This window comes from Limulus polyphemus, unplaced genomic scaffold (assembly GCF_000517525.1).
Source record: "Limulus polyphemus unplaced genomic scaffold, Limulus_polyphemus-2.1.2 Scaffold141, whole genome shotgun sequence".
Classification (NCBI taxonomy): Eukaryota; Metazoa; Arthropoda; class Merostomata; order Xiphosura; family Limulidae; genus Limulus; species Limulus polyphemus.
Window position 1 is genome coordinate 815092 of NW_013665751.1, and position 15167 is coordinate 830258.

The 15167-nt window shown below is 35.0% G+C and overlaps 1 protein-coding gene across 2 annotated transcripts in view; it reads left to right on the forward strand.

The window, feature by feature from the left end:
- LOC106474685 (CREB-binding protein-like) overlaps nucleotides 1-11499 on the forward strand; it is a 153990-nt gene extending 142491 nt beyond the window's left edge. Inside the window, exons 24-26 of one of the 2 annotated variants that reach the window (XM_022379968.1) lie at nucleotides 5637-5885; nucleotides 6748-7074; nucleotides 8589-11499. In XM_022379968.1, coding sequence (XP_022235676.1) covers nucleotides 5637-5885; nucleotides 6748-7074; nucleotides 8589-10238 — 2226 coding nt within the window. In that variant the 3' untranslated portion in view covers nucleotides 10239-11499. Of the gene's footprint in view, nucleotides 1-5603; nucleotides 5886-6747; nucleotides 7075-8588 lie in introns of both variants that reach the window. The other variant, XM_013935380.2, reaches the window with a different exon arrangement.
- The last annotated feature ends 3668 nt before the right edge of the window (nucleotides 11500-15167 follow it).

The window sequence follows — 15167 nt, forward strand, 5'->3', positions numbered from 1 at the left end:
GTACACGACAAATAATTACTTGTATAGTTCACTTATTTAATTTAAATTAATAGTCTTAGTTAGTATTAACTAAACTAAATAGTACTATAGTAATAAATACAGACTACTATATATATATATATATATATATATATAGTGTTTAATTTTTTATTTTTTTAAGACATTTTGATTAATAACAGAATATTGTCAATTTCTCAAAAGTCTTGCCAGATGCATTTTCTGGGCTTATGCAACAATTGTATAAATGATATGACCTTTCAACTAATTTTATAATTTTTTTGAGAGCCAAACTGAAAATTGTATTTTAAAACATTATAGCTAGTTGTAACTTTTGTGTTCTAATCCAAAGTGTCACTGCGTTAATATATATATTTTTATTATTTAAACTCTCATAACTTAAAAGCAATATCTCAGTGGGTAATCAATCATTCTTGTGCTCTTTTGTCATAGAAGCTAGCGTTTTGTTTTTATGGTGTCAAGAATAAATTTTAAAAATAGCTCCAGTTGTCACATGCTCTGCAATTTTCAAATTATTGCCTGGTCCAATTTAATTTTTTTATTCAATAAATATTAAATTCTAAGTAATAGTCTCTATCTCACTAAAACTCTTCAAAACGTTCAGAATCTGTAAGGGTGTGTTTTTTTTTTTTTTTGGTTTATGATGCAGGAAAATGAATTTTTGTACTACAGAAAGTTTTATTATCATTATGTATGTGTAAGATGCAAGTTTTCTTGGTGGTAGAATTCTGGATTTTGGGGCTTTCAAACATGTTTTGAATCCATGTTTTACCAGATATACTTCCCACATTTTAAACTGTGGATGTGTTATAAGAGTGCCAGTCAATCCCTTAGCAGGGAGCTTCTGAAATGGTTGTACCTCATATCACACAAAACTATCTTTATCTTCTTTCTGCCCCTAAAGTATGGCTAAAATTTTAACTCTCAGTGCACCATTTATATACCCCCATAAATTTCATGCCACTTTTGAATATGTACATATCATGTGACCACCCCAATAGCATTTCTCCATCTATTATGGCAAAGCTAGCTCCCTCTGATGTTCCTGCTCAATCCTCACTTTCACAGCATTGTTTAGATGCACGTTTTTTCACAGGTGACTAATGTTTATCATTGTCCTTCATTGACATTTCAATTTATTTTCAACAGTTTTCTTTTACTGTGTTTGCATTCACTTATTTAACTTTTTTTTCTGGGTTAGGCATTGGTTTCGACTTTATCTGCAGAGTAGGTACAGGCTTTAATTTGCAGGGAGCTAGGTTCATATGTTTGGTCATCAATTTCTTCTCCTTTTCAACCTGACAATGTTTCTGATGATGAATACAATCAAGAAGACAATTTGGATTCACTTTTTCTGGCACTTTCTTATTTTAATCTGTCACACTCTACATCTCATTAGGAGATCTCACCTTCCACTGGTTAATCAGGTATGTGGTTTATTACGTTTCTCCTATCGCCGTTGATGCCTCTCCATCCTCTTTGTGTGAAATTCTGTCTTCTGAATTTTATGCTTTTTCCCTTTCACTCAACATAAGGGTTCATGTGCAATGATTTTTGGATCAACTATTGTCAGGTGTTGGCATGCCCAACCTTCATTGTCTGGAGGACCACCATGCTTTAGCGTACCATTGCTCTTCTGATCCATATTTAGATTGTCAGGGACTGGAACCTCTTCTTCCTCTTTGGAATTCGATTCCTGAGGCTAATGTTCATTTTAATCAGGCACAATTCTCAAGGATTTGCTTTCCCTCTCCTCTATTTATAGACACCTGTCTTCCTTCCATTTATTGTTGGAGACTTTTCAACCCTCCCCGGATCTTTTTTCCGATGAACTCAGGTACCTTCTTTGGTCCACTGTAGCTCGATTCTACCTGTTATACCTGGCTACTGTGCTGTTGGAACTTCATGGTAAGAGATGTAGTACTTGCAGGGGTGAATCTCCCCCATTCATCTCTACGGGATCTGCATCAGTCCCTTTTCTTGCACAATACCATATTTGCAGGTCTTCCAGATTCTTTGGAATCCAGAGTTGAAGTGGCTAGATTGTATTTGTCTCTGTCTTCTCTGGCCACACTATTATCTCAACTTCCCACTTCCTACCCGAAAGCACCCACCCTTGTTTCCCAACCTCCTTACTTTTCTGTTCAGAGCTCCAGACCCTATCCTTATTTTTCCTGCTCCCGTGCTAAATGACACCAAAGGTATAGGTGACTCCATGATGGGTTTGAAACTTGTGGGGGCCACATTGCACCACTTTTCTGTAGTGTTGGGGGATTTTGCAACATATCCATAGATTCTATGGGTTATGTCCAGAGGTCTCTGCATTCAGTTCTAGTCTCCACCTCCCCTTTCCCACTTCCCTGTTTCCTTCCCACCTCCACAGGATCCTACCTCTCTCTGTCATTTTACTGAGGCAGTCCATGACCTGCTTTGCAAAGAAGCTATTGAACATATCCTAAGAAGACGGGAGATTGGAGACCTATCATCGATCTATCCCAATTGATTCCTTCCTTGATCCCCCTCATTTCACTGTGGAGTCCTGTCTCTCACTTCGGTTTATGTTTTCCTCAGGAATCTAGATGACCAACTTCAGTGAGATGGATGCATATCTTCACATCCCCATTGCTCCCAAGTCACATCATTTTCTTGGTTCATCCATGAGGGTCATTTGTTCCAGTTCTGAGCACTATCATTTGGACTAACCTCGGCTTCTTATGTGTTTTGTTGAGTGGTATGAACTTTTGCCCGACATCTTCACTTGTTGAGTCTTCACACTCATCATTACATGGACAACTGGCTCCTGCTCGCTTCTTCCCATTCACAGTTCGGAGACCACACTCATCTGTTCCTACACGAAGAAGCACAAGTAGGATTCCTGATAAAAGTAGAGAAATATATTCTTACCCACACTCAATACCTTGTTCATTTGTGGGTTTTCTTCAGTTCCCACCTCAATCAGGCCCATCCTTCTCCTTTTCATCTTCATCTCAAATTTTATAACAGCTTGTCAGGTTCTATTTCTTTTGAGGATGTGGGATCTCATTCCCCTGGGTTGGGCTCATATGAGTTCCCTTCAGTGGAATTTTTACTTCTTTCCCCAATCAGGGCTGACCTTGGTTGGTGGTTACTGTCCTTTCCACCCTCCCATTCCTCATCTTTCCGAATTATTCACCTGGTTGTTTGACAAAGTCTTGTCCACTTTGACCATGTATAGCTATCAAGCAGCCTTGTCAAACACCTTCTGTTTCTGTGAGTTTCATAAGGTTTTGTTTTCCCCTGTCATTAGGGATCCTTTTCCACTATTTGTGTGTCTTTCCTCCTCCCTGTCCTTTCAGTTACCTGGTCCTTTATACCCTTTCCCATCCTCCCTTTGAATCTTTGTCAACATGTTCCATATATCATCTCTTCCTCAAGACCTATTTCTTTCTCCTCCTGGGTTTCCTCTTTCCCTTTCTACTGAATGCTTATTCCCAGGTGGACCAAATGTTGGTTGAGCAAGACCACCCTATGTGGGATCCTCTTAATGATACTGTATTCAGGATGACACCACCATGTTCCCACTGTTGAGTGCAGTAAAGGCTCCCTATCTTGTTAATTCTGGTTGCAGGAGGTTTTCTTCTCTGCTCCTGCAGTTGAGTTTGGAGGATTTTGTCTGCCTCATAATACCGGCAACATATACTGTTCCTAATGTTGAGCAGATGTTCCACATCCTCATCATAATTTCATATGCAGGATGTATCATCCCTGCATTTACAGTTGGGTGATTTTGAATTTCTGTTACAGGTGTTGTCCTATTCTTATGGTTGAGTTGGGGCATTGGCACAATCCTGAATTGCTGGGTTCAGTTTTTTGTACTTCTTGCTCCTACGTAAAGTGCTGTAGAGGCCACCCTTCTGATCAATTTTGGTTGCAGGAGGTCTTCCCTGCTCCTACAGTTGAGTTTGGGGAACTTTGTCTGTCTCATAATACCAGCAACATTCACTGTTCCTATGGTTTAACAAATGTTCCACATCCTCCTCGTAATTCCAGGTGCAGAATACGTCTTCTCTACATTTATGGTTGAGTGATTTACGATTTCTGCTCTTAATACTGGTTGCAGGTATTGCCCTGTTCTTACAGTTGAGTTGAGGCATCAGCATGACCCCGTAATGCTGGGTTTGGTTTGTTGTACTTCTTTATCCTACGGTAGTTATGAGAGTTTGTTTAGTTTTGGCCAAATGTTATTTTTCTCTTCATAATTGCACTTGATTGATGTATGACACACTATTTATGGTTAGGGTTGGTGTATATGTACCACACGGTCCACATGACCTAACCTCAATGTTTATGTTGCTCTAACTTGTTTTTATCTGGAAAGATCCATTGCCATGGCTAGTTGTTTTTCTCCACTATCATATTTTGCATACTGTCCCTTGACTTGCCAATCGTCCTCATTTGGGTATCAAGTTTGCTTCGAGTATTCATTTCATCAAGTGATTTTTTGACCTACAGGAGCCACGTGTTTCTGGTTTGTGCAATGATGGATGATTTGTACTCACTCCATTCTTTCATATGATTACACTTCTCAGAATGTATTAAGCTTATGCAAATCCTTTTTTTTCTGCCCATGTCAGGTTCATTTCCTTCTTCCAGGTGTTTGCTTTTCATGTGGTTTCAGTGTTAGGTGCCTCCAACGGATCCTCCACCATTTCAATGTGGGATTCTAGCTTTGTGTTAGAAGAGGTAAGACTGTATCAGAAATTAACATTTTCCTACACTGAAAATGTATTTCCAATATGTGCTTACCTCCTCTCACACACTTCCCATCCTTTCTTCATTTTAGATCCTGGCAATTCTCAAATGTGAGGATTGAGTGGGAACATCAATGAGAGCTAGCTGAGCCAATATAAGTGGCACAGTACTATTGGTGGAGGGTAGTCATATGCTATACACATTTTTAAAAGTGGGATGAAATTTGTGAGGTATATTGACTGGTGTGCTGAGCATTAAACTTTTTTAACAATGCTTGGGGGCAGAAAGAAGATTGAGATAGCTTTGTGTAAGAAGAGGTAAGTACCTATCGAAAATGCATTTGCAGCATAAAAAAATGTTAACTTCTAACTGGTTGTCATCTCTCAGATCATTAGCTTAAAATTAGGGATGGCATCAGGTAGTCATAGTAGCTATGCCATGAATGGAAGTATATTTATGTATGTATTTTCACAGTTTTTTTAAACCCTGCTACTCCTGCTTTTGTTTTGTGGAATTTCATGTAAATATACTTATTTCAACAAATTAGGTTTATTTATTTAGTTTTGTGTGTTTAATCCCCAGTAGTAAGCTTTTTCAACTTTAATAAAAATTAGCATAAAACTTCAATTATTTTTAGTACCATTTGTAAACTTTACAGTTATGTTTTAGCCAATACATTAAATAAAAATACAAAAAAAAATCAAATTATGATAATGAATTAGTGTATTTTATTTATAAACAGTATTTTCTAATAAACTTTGTACTCTGATCATGTGCAGTTGTTAGTAAGTAGTTGTTAACCCAAACTGTAGCTCTCATCATTAATATATTTTTTTTTATTATCATTTAAACAGATGTTTTTTGTGATACGTCTTCACTCGGTACAGGCAGCTGCTAATCTACCTCCAACCCAGGACCTAGATCCTCTTATAAACTGTGATTTGATGGATGGTAGAGATACCTTTCTTACAATAGCTAGAGAAAAGCATTATGAATTTTCATCTCTTCGTCGCTGCAAATTTTCAACTATGGCAATGATGTATGAACTTCATAATCAAGGGCAGGATCGTTTTGTATATACATGTAATAACTGCAAGACACATGTTGAGACAAGATACCACTGTACAGTTTGTGATGTGAGTAATTTATATGCTTCTTTCTTTCTGTTATTCAAATACTTGACACTCATTGGCTTTGTTAGTATTATTTTACGGAAACAAAAACAATTCATTTGTCAAAATCAAAATATATATGTCAGAATACGTAGCATTCATAGTGTTGCTTAATGCTATGCAGTGATGTATCTCTTTATGGAATAACCTTATTGTAAATACATTTCTACAACAGCTAAATTGATCATATGCTGAGTTTGTTTTGTGTATCAAATATAAGTATTTTCATAAACAGTTTGCACACACGTGCACAAAAGAAAAAAGGTGTAATATACAAACCTGACTGTATTTCTGCAGAATGTTTGTACTTTTATGATCTAGTCAGTATATGGTGTTTTCAGTGTAACTTGTATTCAGTTAAGCCTCATTTCCAAAACTTGATTGAGCATAATGCTATCCTTCTATTTGTCAAGGCTGCATTATTCACTATTGTTGTTTAATACAACTGTCAAAATGAAAAGTGCATATCATTAACTATGGTAATAACATTTTACAAACTCCTTATTTCTTTTAGTAATGTATGGCATTAGCCAAAAAAATAGTGTAATTATTACAAAATGTGAAGAATTTCAGTATTTCTGATGTTGAATCTATTTTCTTTGCTTGTGAATCTTTATTTAATTATTTTGAAAAATCTACTAACTAAATAGATTTACAAATTTTGGTTTCTTTCAATAAAAAAAATGTATATTTTCCTGATTTAATGTTTCATACAATTTCATACTTATGGTGCATGAGTGAAATGTCCTGGTTGCAGTGCTGTAAATTAGTAGTAACGTTATGTTAGTAGTTATAATTAGTTATATGTGCATTCTCTTTTTTTAAGGATTTTGACTTGTGTGTTACCTGCTTTGATAAAGATGGTCATCCTCATAAAATGGAAAAACTTGGGTTTGATTTGGATGATGGTTCGACTCCCACTGATCAGAAACAGACTACACCTCAGGAATCAAGAAGACTGTCTATTCAAAGGTGTAATCAGTCACTGGTTCATGCCTGCCAGTGCAGAGATGCCAATTGCCGGTTGCCTAGTTGTCAAAAGATGAAGCGAGTTGTCCAGCATGCTAAAATGTGCAAGCGAAAGACAAATGGTGGCTGTCCCATCTGCAAGCAACTCATTGCTTTATGCTGTTATCATGCAAAACATTGCCAGGTAATGTTTTTTTTAATGGTCTCAAACTTGGCAAGGATATAAAAATGTTCTATTTTAGCCAAAAATGTGCAGTAGAGACAGAACTTTTATATGAAGAAAAATAAGTGAAAGCATTGAAAATAGAATATTTAAAATGACGTATTTTCAATTCCTTGAAGCTGTAAATAGTTTACTCACAAGAAAAAAATATAAACTAGTGTTGCTATAAAACGTTTCCAAAAAGTAGGTTTTATTTTTGAGAAATAATTTAACTTTCTAATATTCTCATCTTTAATTTAGAGTTAAAGTAATATGCTGAACAATGCCTGCTGCTGTTGAAAGATTTTCTTTTATGAAATATCAAGTAACATTGGATAACATGACATACCATAACAGTGTTAGTAAGCATTTCATGTTGTGACTTGTACCTTGTTAGGTGAAGCAAACAAGAATACTAGTTCTAGCTGGAAAGCTAGACAACCGCAAATGCACTTTCCCTATAAACGAATAGAGAGATATATGTATGTATGATCTAAATTAATGCCATGCTGTCTTTAATATCGAACAATTTTTAAAAATACATTATTGGATAATATTCTTTATCACTGACGTCAGGCTTGGCAGGTTACAATATAGGTTTTGTTATATAATGTGCATGAACAACAATTGTACCAGCTTAAAAGTTCTTAAGATGCAAAATTGTGATTTAGAAAAAATCACAGGATAGAAAAGATAATTGAAACAATAATGTCAAGCCTAAGGTTACATCATGTTTATAGATTTCAGTTAATTAATGTGCCTTACATATAGGTACAAGTTTTCACAATATAAATCTTACAGTAAAATTACTGATCTACAACAAAACCTAGACAGCACTGTTAAACGTTTTTGTCTTTAAATTCTTTTTTAGAGCAAGTTTAAATTTAATTTGCTTGTGTTTTCAGTATACAGAGCTATGTTTATTTCTTGTTAATTTGCTTTAAACTTCAGTAATTGAGTGGTTTTAAAAAATAATGAATTAATGTTAATTTGGTAACATCAGTATATTTGTCATAGCTGGTATTAAGTACAGTCACTGAGTTTACCTCAGTTTTTAATTCTTTTTTTTTTTTATATAGAGAAAACTGAAAGCCATGGTTGTCAAGTATAATTTTAAGGAATAGATAGCAGACAAAGAACACAAGTTACCTATAGGCTAGAAACTTGAAAAGACTATATCTGTTTCCAGAAATGTTTAGGAATTTGTTAAATTTGTCTTGAATATTACTAATCATTTAATAAAACATAGTTTTAAATTGTTCAAAAAAGTAAACTAAGATCTTATATGAAGCATTTAATGCATTATTTTATACAGTTTGCAACTTTGATTCACTCTACTGGAAAAGAAAGGATTAAACAAAATAGTTTGACCTGTTTTTTTAATTTTGAATTTATTGATTGCTAAGTTAACTATACATCAGTATTGTTGATAAATTTTACTTGTTTTTATTTGTTTGGATGATATCTTTTACATATGTTTATTTTCTGCTGTTTAGGAAGCCAAGTGTCCTGTACCATTCTGCTTAAACATCAAGCACAAACTTCGACAGCAGCAACTTCAACAGAGGGTACAACAAGCTCAAATATTACGAAGACGTATTGCCAGTATGGCAACCATGCAGAACCGAGGGATGCCAAGTCAACTCCCCCAGCCTAGTCCAGGAGGCCCCACTACACCAAGCCAGACATCTCCAGTTTCTCAGCCACGCTCATCTCCACAACATTCACAGCCTGGGATTGGTGTGAAACCCACTACCTCTGGTCCACCAGTTGGTGCACTTCAAGCCGTCCAGGCTGTCCAAGCAGCAGCTGCCAGACAACAGGCTCCTCATATTGTTGCTGCAGGAGGCTATGGAAAAGTCAGTCCTGTAGTTAACACTGCAACTTGTGGGACAGGATTATTACTTTCCAGTCAAGTTCAACAACCAATCCAGAAACCTATTGGACAGATGGTGTCTTCCATGGGAAACAGAGTTACCAATATGGGAGCAATAAAACATTGGGATGGAAACAGTCACAATCAACAAGGACCTGTCTCATTTCAATCACAACAGGCTCCTCAGCCAGAACAGCTTGGTCTTCATCAGACTGGTCAGATGTTGGTTCCTGGCTCTGGAGTCTCCACCACTATAGGTCCTTCTCAAGGTGCTGGTGGCCAAGGTTCTGGAATTCAAAGGCCTGCTCAATTACCCCAAGGTTTACCTCAGTTGTTACAGATGTTGAAATCTCCAACTTCTCCTCAGCAGCAACAACAAGTTTTGCAAATTTTAAAAACTAATCCACAGTTGATGGCTTACTTTATCAAACAGAGAACTGCCCAACAACAAGCTCAAAAACAACAACAGCAGCAACAACAAATGATGGTTACCAGCCAGGGAAATATAGTTGGTACTCCCCAACCAGTACCACCAGGCCAACTGACACAACAGCAACAACAACAGTGGTTTCAGAAACAGCAAGTACTAGCAATGCAGCGAAAACAGCAACAACATGGTCAGTTTTCGCAACCCCAGGCTGCTTTGTATGCCCAGTGTCAACGCCCATCCCATCCAATAAATTTCAATACACATCAACAGAACTTTCAACCTGATAATGCAGGACAGTTTACACAGTATCAGCAGCAGCAGCAAATAATAATGCAGCCTCAACAAGTTCAACAGTTAAAACAACATATAACTTCACCAAATCATCCCCCTTTAAGCCCACAGCAAGGACTAATGGGACATCCTCAACCATCACAGCAGTTAATGCAAACTGGACGATCACCTCCAACTACTACTACTCAGCTAGTACAGACTGTGAGGTCCCCTCAGTCAGCTGCCTCACCAAGAGGTCAACCCACAACACAAACTCATCCTATACCTTCCCCTCGACAACAGCTAGTACATTCTCCACATTATCCAGCACAAACACATTCCCCTCATCCTGGTCTCTCTCTGACTAGTGGCACACCTGGACGTGATCATATGACATCCAACAATGACATGATGCTTACCCAACTCTCCAAGCCTGTTTCAACCCACACAACTTTAACTGGACAACTACAAATTCCTGCAAGTCAAGATCCAGGGCTCTCAAGGGATGAATCTGACATAACTCAGTTGACACCACAGGAGCAACTTAGTAATTATGCAGATAATTTGTAGTTATTTTGCCCTAAAAGTTATTATATGTGATGATATTAAAACTCTAGCCATAAAGTTGATAGAACAAAGACTGTCTTGGCAGTTTTAGTGTTTTGTTATTGTAATTTTTTTACCTGATGTGTTAAACTGCCATGTAGGACAATGATGTAGCATGTAATTTTTTTTTCTACAGAAATAAGCCTTATATACCCATACTGTGTTAATAATACAGTCTTTTGTATAGTTTCAACATGAGTTTAATATAACATTGCTACTATCTCATTGAAAATAAGCTTTCCAAGTACTTTGTTCTGCTTTTAACTTTAAGGTGGTAGCTGTCTGTTTCACTTGAAGCTACTCAAGTATTAACAGATAGTTTTTCAGTTGTCTAATGACTTGATAATCCCAATCATGCCTTGTGTTAATAAAATAGAAATTCTCACTTTGATGTGTTAACCATATTGTGTTGAAGCACACAACCTTCCTTTTTGTTTTTGAACACCTAGAAGTGGAAGAAGTGAAAAAACTATTGAATTTTTAGAACAAGATAAGTAAAATGAACTTTCTTGAGGATGTTAGACATAGTTTTCTAAAAAAACATTTTTTCTACATGGCAATATAGTAACATTCCAAGAGTTAAGAAAAGCAGCATTTTACTCTGATTTGGAAATCATTATTGAACATGTTGCTACTGAAAGAACATATTCATCTTGTTGGTACAAAGCTAAGCTGCCTTTCTTTCATATAAGTTCTTGTGCTTTGAAAAATAAAAATGGTGAGCAGTGCATAATGAGAAGTTCCAAGTGGTCCAAAGAACCTCACCTTGGCACTTCTCAATGAGATGAATGGAAACTTCTGCCCTCTGGTGGGTACCTACCAGTGAAGATTAGTGCTATATAAGGTGTTTATGGTGAAGGTGATGTGTAAATTGATTAGACTTGCATAAGATTTTTCTGGTGAGCATAAATTTTATATTGTGTTTGTTTTTCAAATGTAGTGTCTCATTTGTGACACGGCATATGTATTTATGTGTCTGTACATTGATTCTTCTAGGTTTAAAAATGATCTAAAACAGTATTGTATATAATGTACACATTTTAAGTGGCCCAGTTTAAATAAAACTAGAATGGCTATAAACCTGAAATAACTATTGTCAAGTTGAGTATCTTTTTCTTCAGATGCTTCAGTAAAGTGATCCTACTAATACTATAATTACTTTATAGAATTATTAAAATTGTAAGCCTTAACATAAGAAATTTTTATATTGATAACTTATAGTTTGTAAGCTCACGTCTTCAAAACGTGCATTTTTTGTATTAAATGTTTTTTATGTAACTTTTTTAGCACAAAACTAAGTTTTTTTACAATAGTATCATATCCATGGAAGTATAATTCTTCCAGTTTTTGAAATTTGAGCTTAAATTTTGGTCTGAAAGTATTGACTGGGAATAACAAAAATTTAAAAAGATTTAAAAGTTCATTAAGTCTTATAGTGTTAATTAGAGACTTTAACTGTTAGACAAGGAATATAGATAAACCATTAGTAACTGCAGGACATCAGTGATTGAGAGAGCTGTTACTTGAATGTTCTATACTATTCGAAAGTTATTAACTAATAACTTGATTAATTGTAATGATGTTACATAATTTACACATGTAGACAAAACCTAGGTATTATACATACCTGTTGACCATTACTGCAAATGATTACAGTATAAACGTCTGACTGAATAGCAGTTCATGTTTAGAAAAAAAATGTCAAGGGTAAGTATAGCCACTGATTAGTAATTTGTTTTATGATTAGTATAGGAAATATGGTTTATTGTCATTTAATTCCTGGCTAGTAAAAATAGAAGAAGAAATTGCGTGCAATTTTTAGAAAAATATGCAAAGTAGTAAAGGAACCTAACGATTGAACAAATGAGATTTTCAGTCCTGCTGAAAGACATTCAAATGTAAGTTTAATGAGAAGAAATAGAAAAATGATCTGGAATATCTTAGACTGTCAGAAATTTAGTTCAAGATCACATAGTTACCTACAAAAACAGTGAAGCATATCCACAAGTTGCAAGAACTACTAGTTTTTCTATATGCGTTCCTATATACGTATACAGTTTATTCGGTATATGGTATGTATATTTCCAATATAAAACAGTTTATATTAAATAGAACATACATATGTGAAGGATACTCTATAACAAGTAAAATAATATTTACGTTTTCGCTATTGTATATTGTAATTATCAATAACAAAGAAATTATAAGCGACTATAATTTACATCAGTCTACAAATTTGTAGGAATAATGTTAATGTTGTGATTTATTTATTTTACAAATTAATGCCTGGAATACTAAATACCAATCATATGTAAAATAGTCGCGTCAAAAAATAATAGTCGTAAAAAAGTTTCGTTGTAGGTTACCGAGATATACGACCCCTCGCAGCTAAACGAACTTGCGTCCCTGTATAGTACAGCTGTTGTATTATTACGCTAGGAAATTTCAAGAAAAACGTTAATTTTACCGAAACGTGGTTAATAGTCACATACAGGGTTTAGAATTTGAAGTTCATTCCCAATTTGAAAAATGGTACATGAGTGGTATTTTTTTATTCAAATTATATTCATTTCACCGGAAAGGAGGCTTTTTTCTGTTTTACTTTTAATTCTAAGCTATTTATTCATAAATAATGTTTACACATCTAGCCTCCATTTATGCTGTAACGAGTGGGAACACTTTACAGTTTATTCTGTTAAAACGGCTTTTAATACATCATGGATGGCCACAAAACTATCTTTAAACGTTTATGGTATCCTTTAATTAAGGTAATATGAGTATTTTTTTACCTTTATTTATGAATTATGTATAATCTTTTGATAATTTGTACAAAGATGTTCTCGTATTGATTTCTCGTTATCATTCATTTCTCATTCAAACATATCTGCAGAGTAAAAGGCTAGATCAGTGAAAATTTACATCATCATGTGCCATTTGCAACAACGGCACACAATTTATATTTGGTTGATGGCCTCATTTTTAAGAAAATAAGGGTTTAAAATCATGAACATATGGAATTGTTTATTTCGAACCTGTAAGATATTTTCAGCGATATATTTTCCATTTGCTTTGAAAACAATCATTCAACATTAGAATTCGCTTGACAAATATTCCCCGGTGGGACAGGGGTTCGATTCCACTCGGTGGACAGAAGAATAGTTCGATGTGGCTTTGCTATAAGAAAACACGCTTGACAAGAATAGTAATTTTACAATAGCTACTTCGTGGTTATATTAATTGAAGCAGATGCATATCATTCGAAAATGTAAAGGAAATAATTATAAAACAAATACACATTAAATACAACCTGTGTAAATTATTCGTTCAGTGTCTATTATCGATGTGTCATGGCGAACTGTGCGACATATAAATTCGGTGCCCTCCAAGCCAATAAAAAAAAAAAGATCTTAGTATTCTAAATACTTACGGTAAATTGTAGAAACTATTGAGCATGTATTAATTTGATCGTTCAGCACAGTTTGAGTTTTGAATATAACTAACCACTGAATTCTTAGTGAACAGGATAAAGTTACACATGCGTGACTTCCGGGCAGTCTACTGTTTGCAAGCGCACATTTAACGGGCAATTTTGTCATATAAAGAAATTTCTTCTCATATTCCAATTCTTGAAAAATATCTATTACTTTAAAATTCCTCACCCCTCTTACTTTTAACTAATAATGATTTAGATAATTATCCCACCCTACTTATAAAAAAAATAGTTTATAGCAAGATTATCTCCTTACTTGATACTTTGTTTGAGAATAATACTTGACAATGGGACGAGAGCGGGCATACTGGAATGTAAAACTGATATTTCATGTTTCGCGTCCTGTTACCGCCCCCCCCCCAAAAAAAATCACACTTCGCAATTTGAAACTGTGGGTACGTTATAAAAGTTCGGTCAAATGGTACTATTCAGTGGGTGATTTTCCTCCAGTCTTTTTAAAATTAGAGAAAGCTCCTCTGTAGCTTTGCGCAAAATCGCACAAAACAAATATTAACATTACATTTCATAATAAATAAATAAAAAGAAACCTCTTTAGGTGAAATAACTAAAAGGCAGGAACAAAAACGAAAGTATTTGCAAGTTTTAAATTAAAGATAACTTGTAATTATTTCTGCTATATATGATAATTGAAATCTATGTCCACATGTGAGCTTACAGATTTTTCTCTAAGTTTTATTATAATTATGGTTGGAAAAATTAAAAGAAAATAATCTCGAATATAATTCAACTTAAATTAAAATATCTAGAAGTGCTTTTTTTTAATCACAGCCATTTTAGGAAAAACTTAAATGTGATAACATTAGTACTAAAATGACTAGACGTATTTAGTCGTTGTGGAGCGCCCCCCAGTGGCACAGCGGTATGTCTGCGGATTTACAACGTTAGAAACCGGGTTTCGATACCCGTGGTGGGCAGAGCACAGATAGCCCTTTGTGTAGCTTTGTGCTTAACTTCAAACAAACAAACAATCGTTGTGGAGCAGTTGCAAAATTTTAAGAGATGGGTATAAAATAATAATAGGCAGGAAGTAAGAAAAAGCACTTTGCGGATGAAAATTTGTAAAAGCGTATATCGGTCTCCAGAGCAAAGTGTAATCGAAATATGAGATGCTAATTTTTCAAACTTTTGATGGTTTTCTAAAACTTACCTCTGTTCGGCCTCTATGGTTAAAAGCGTGTATGCCCTCCCAAAATATTTATATTACTCATAACTATTTTTCTAAAAAAACAAACAAAAGTCAATCGCACTATACATATTTATATCCATCGTGTTAATAAAGCTTTTATCCGAGTTTCGATTCCACGCTGTGGTCCTAGCGCATTTTGCTTATTGTGTAGCTTTGCACTTAAAACAACAATCAACCAATTTATAATTTTTTGTTT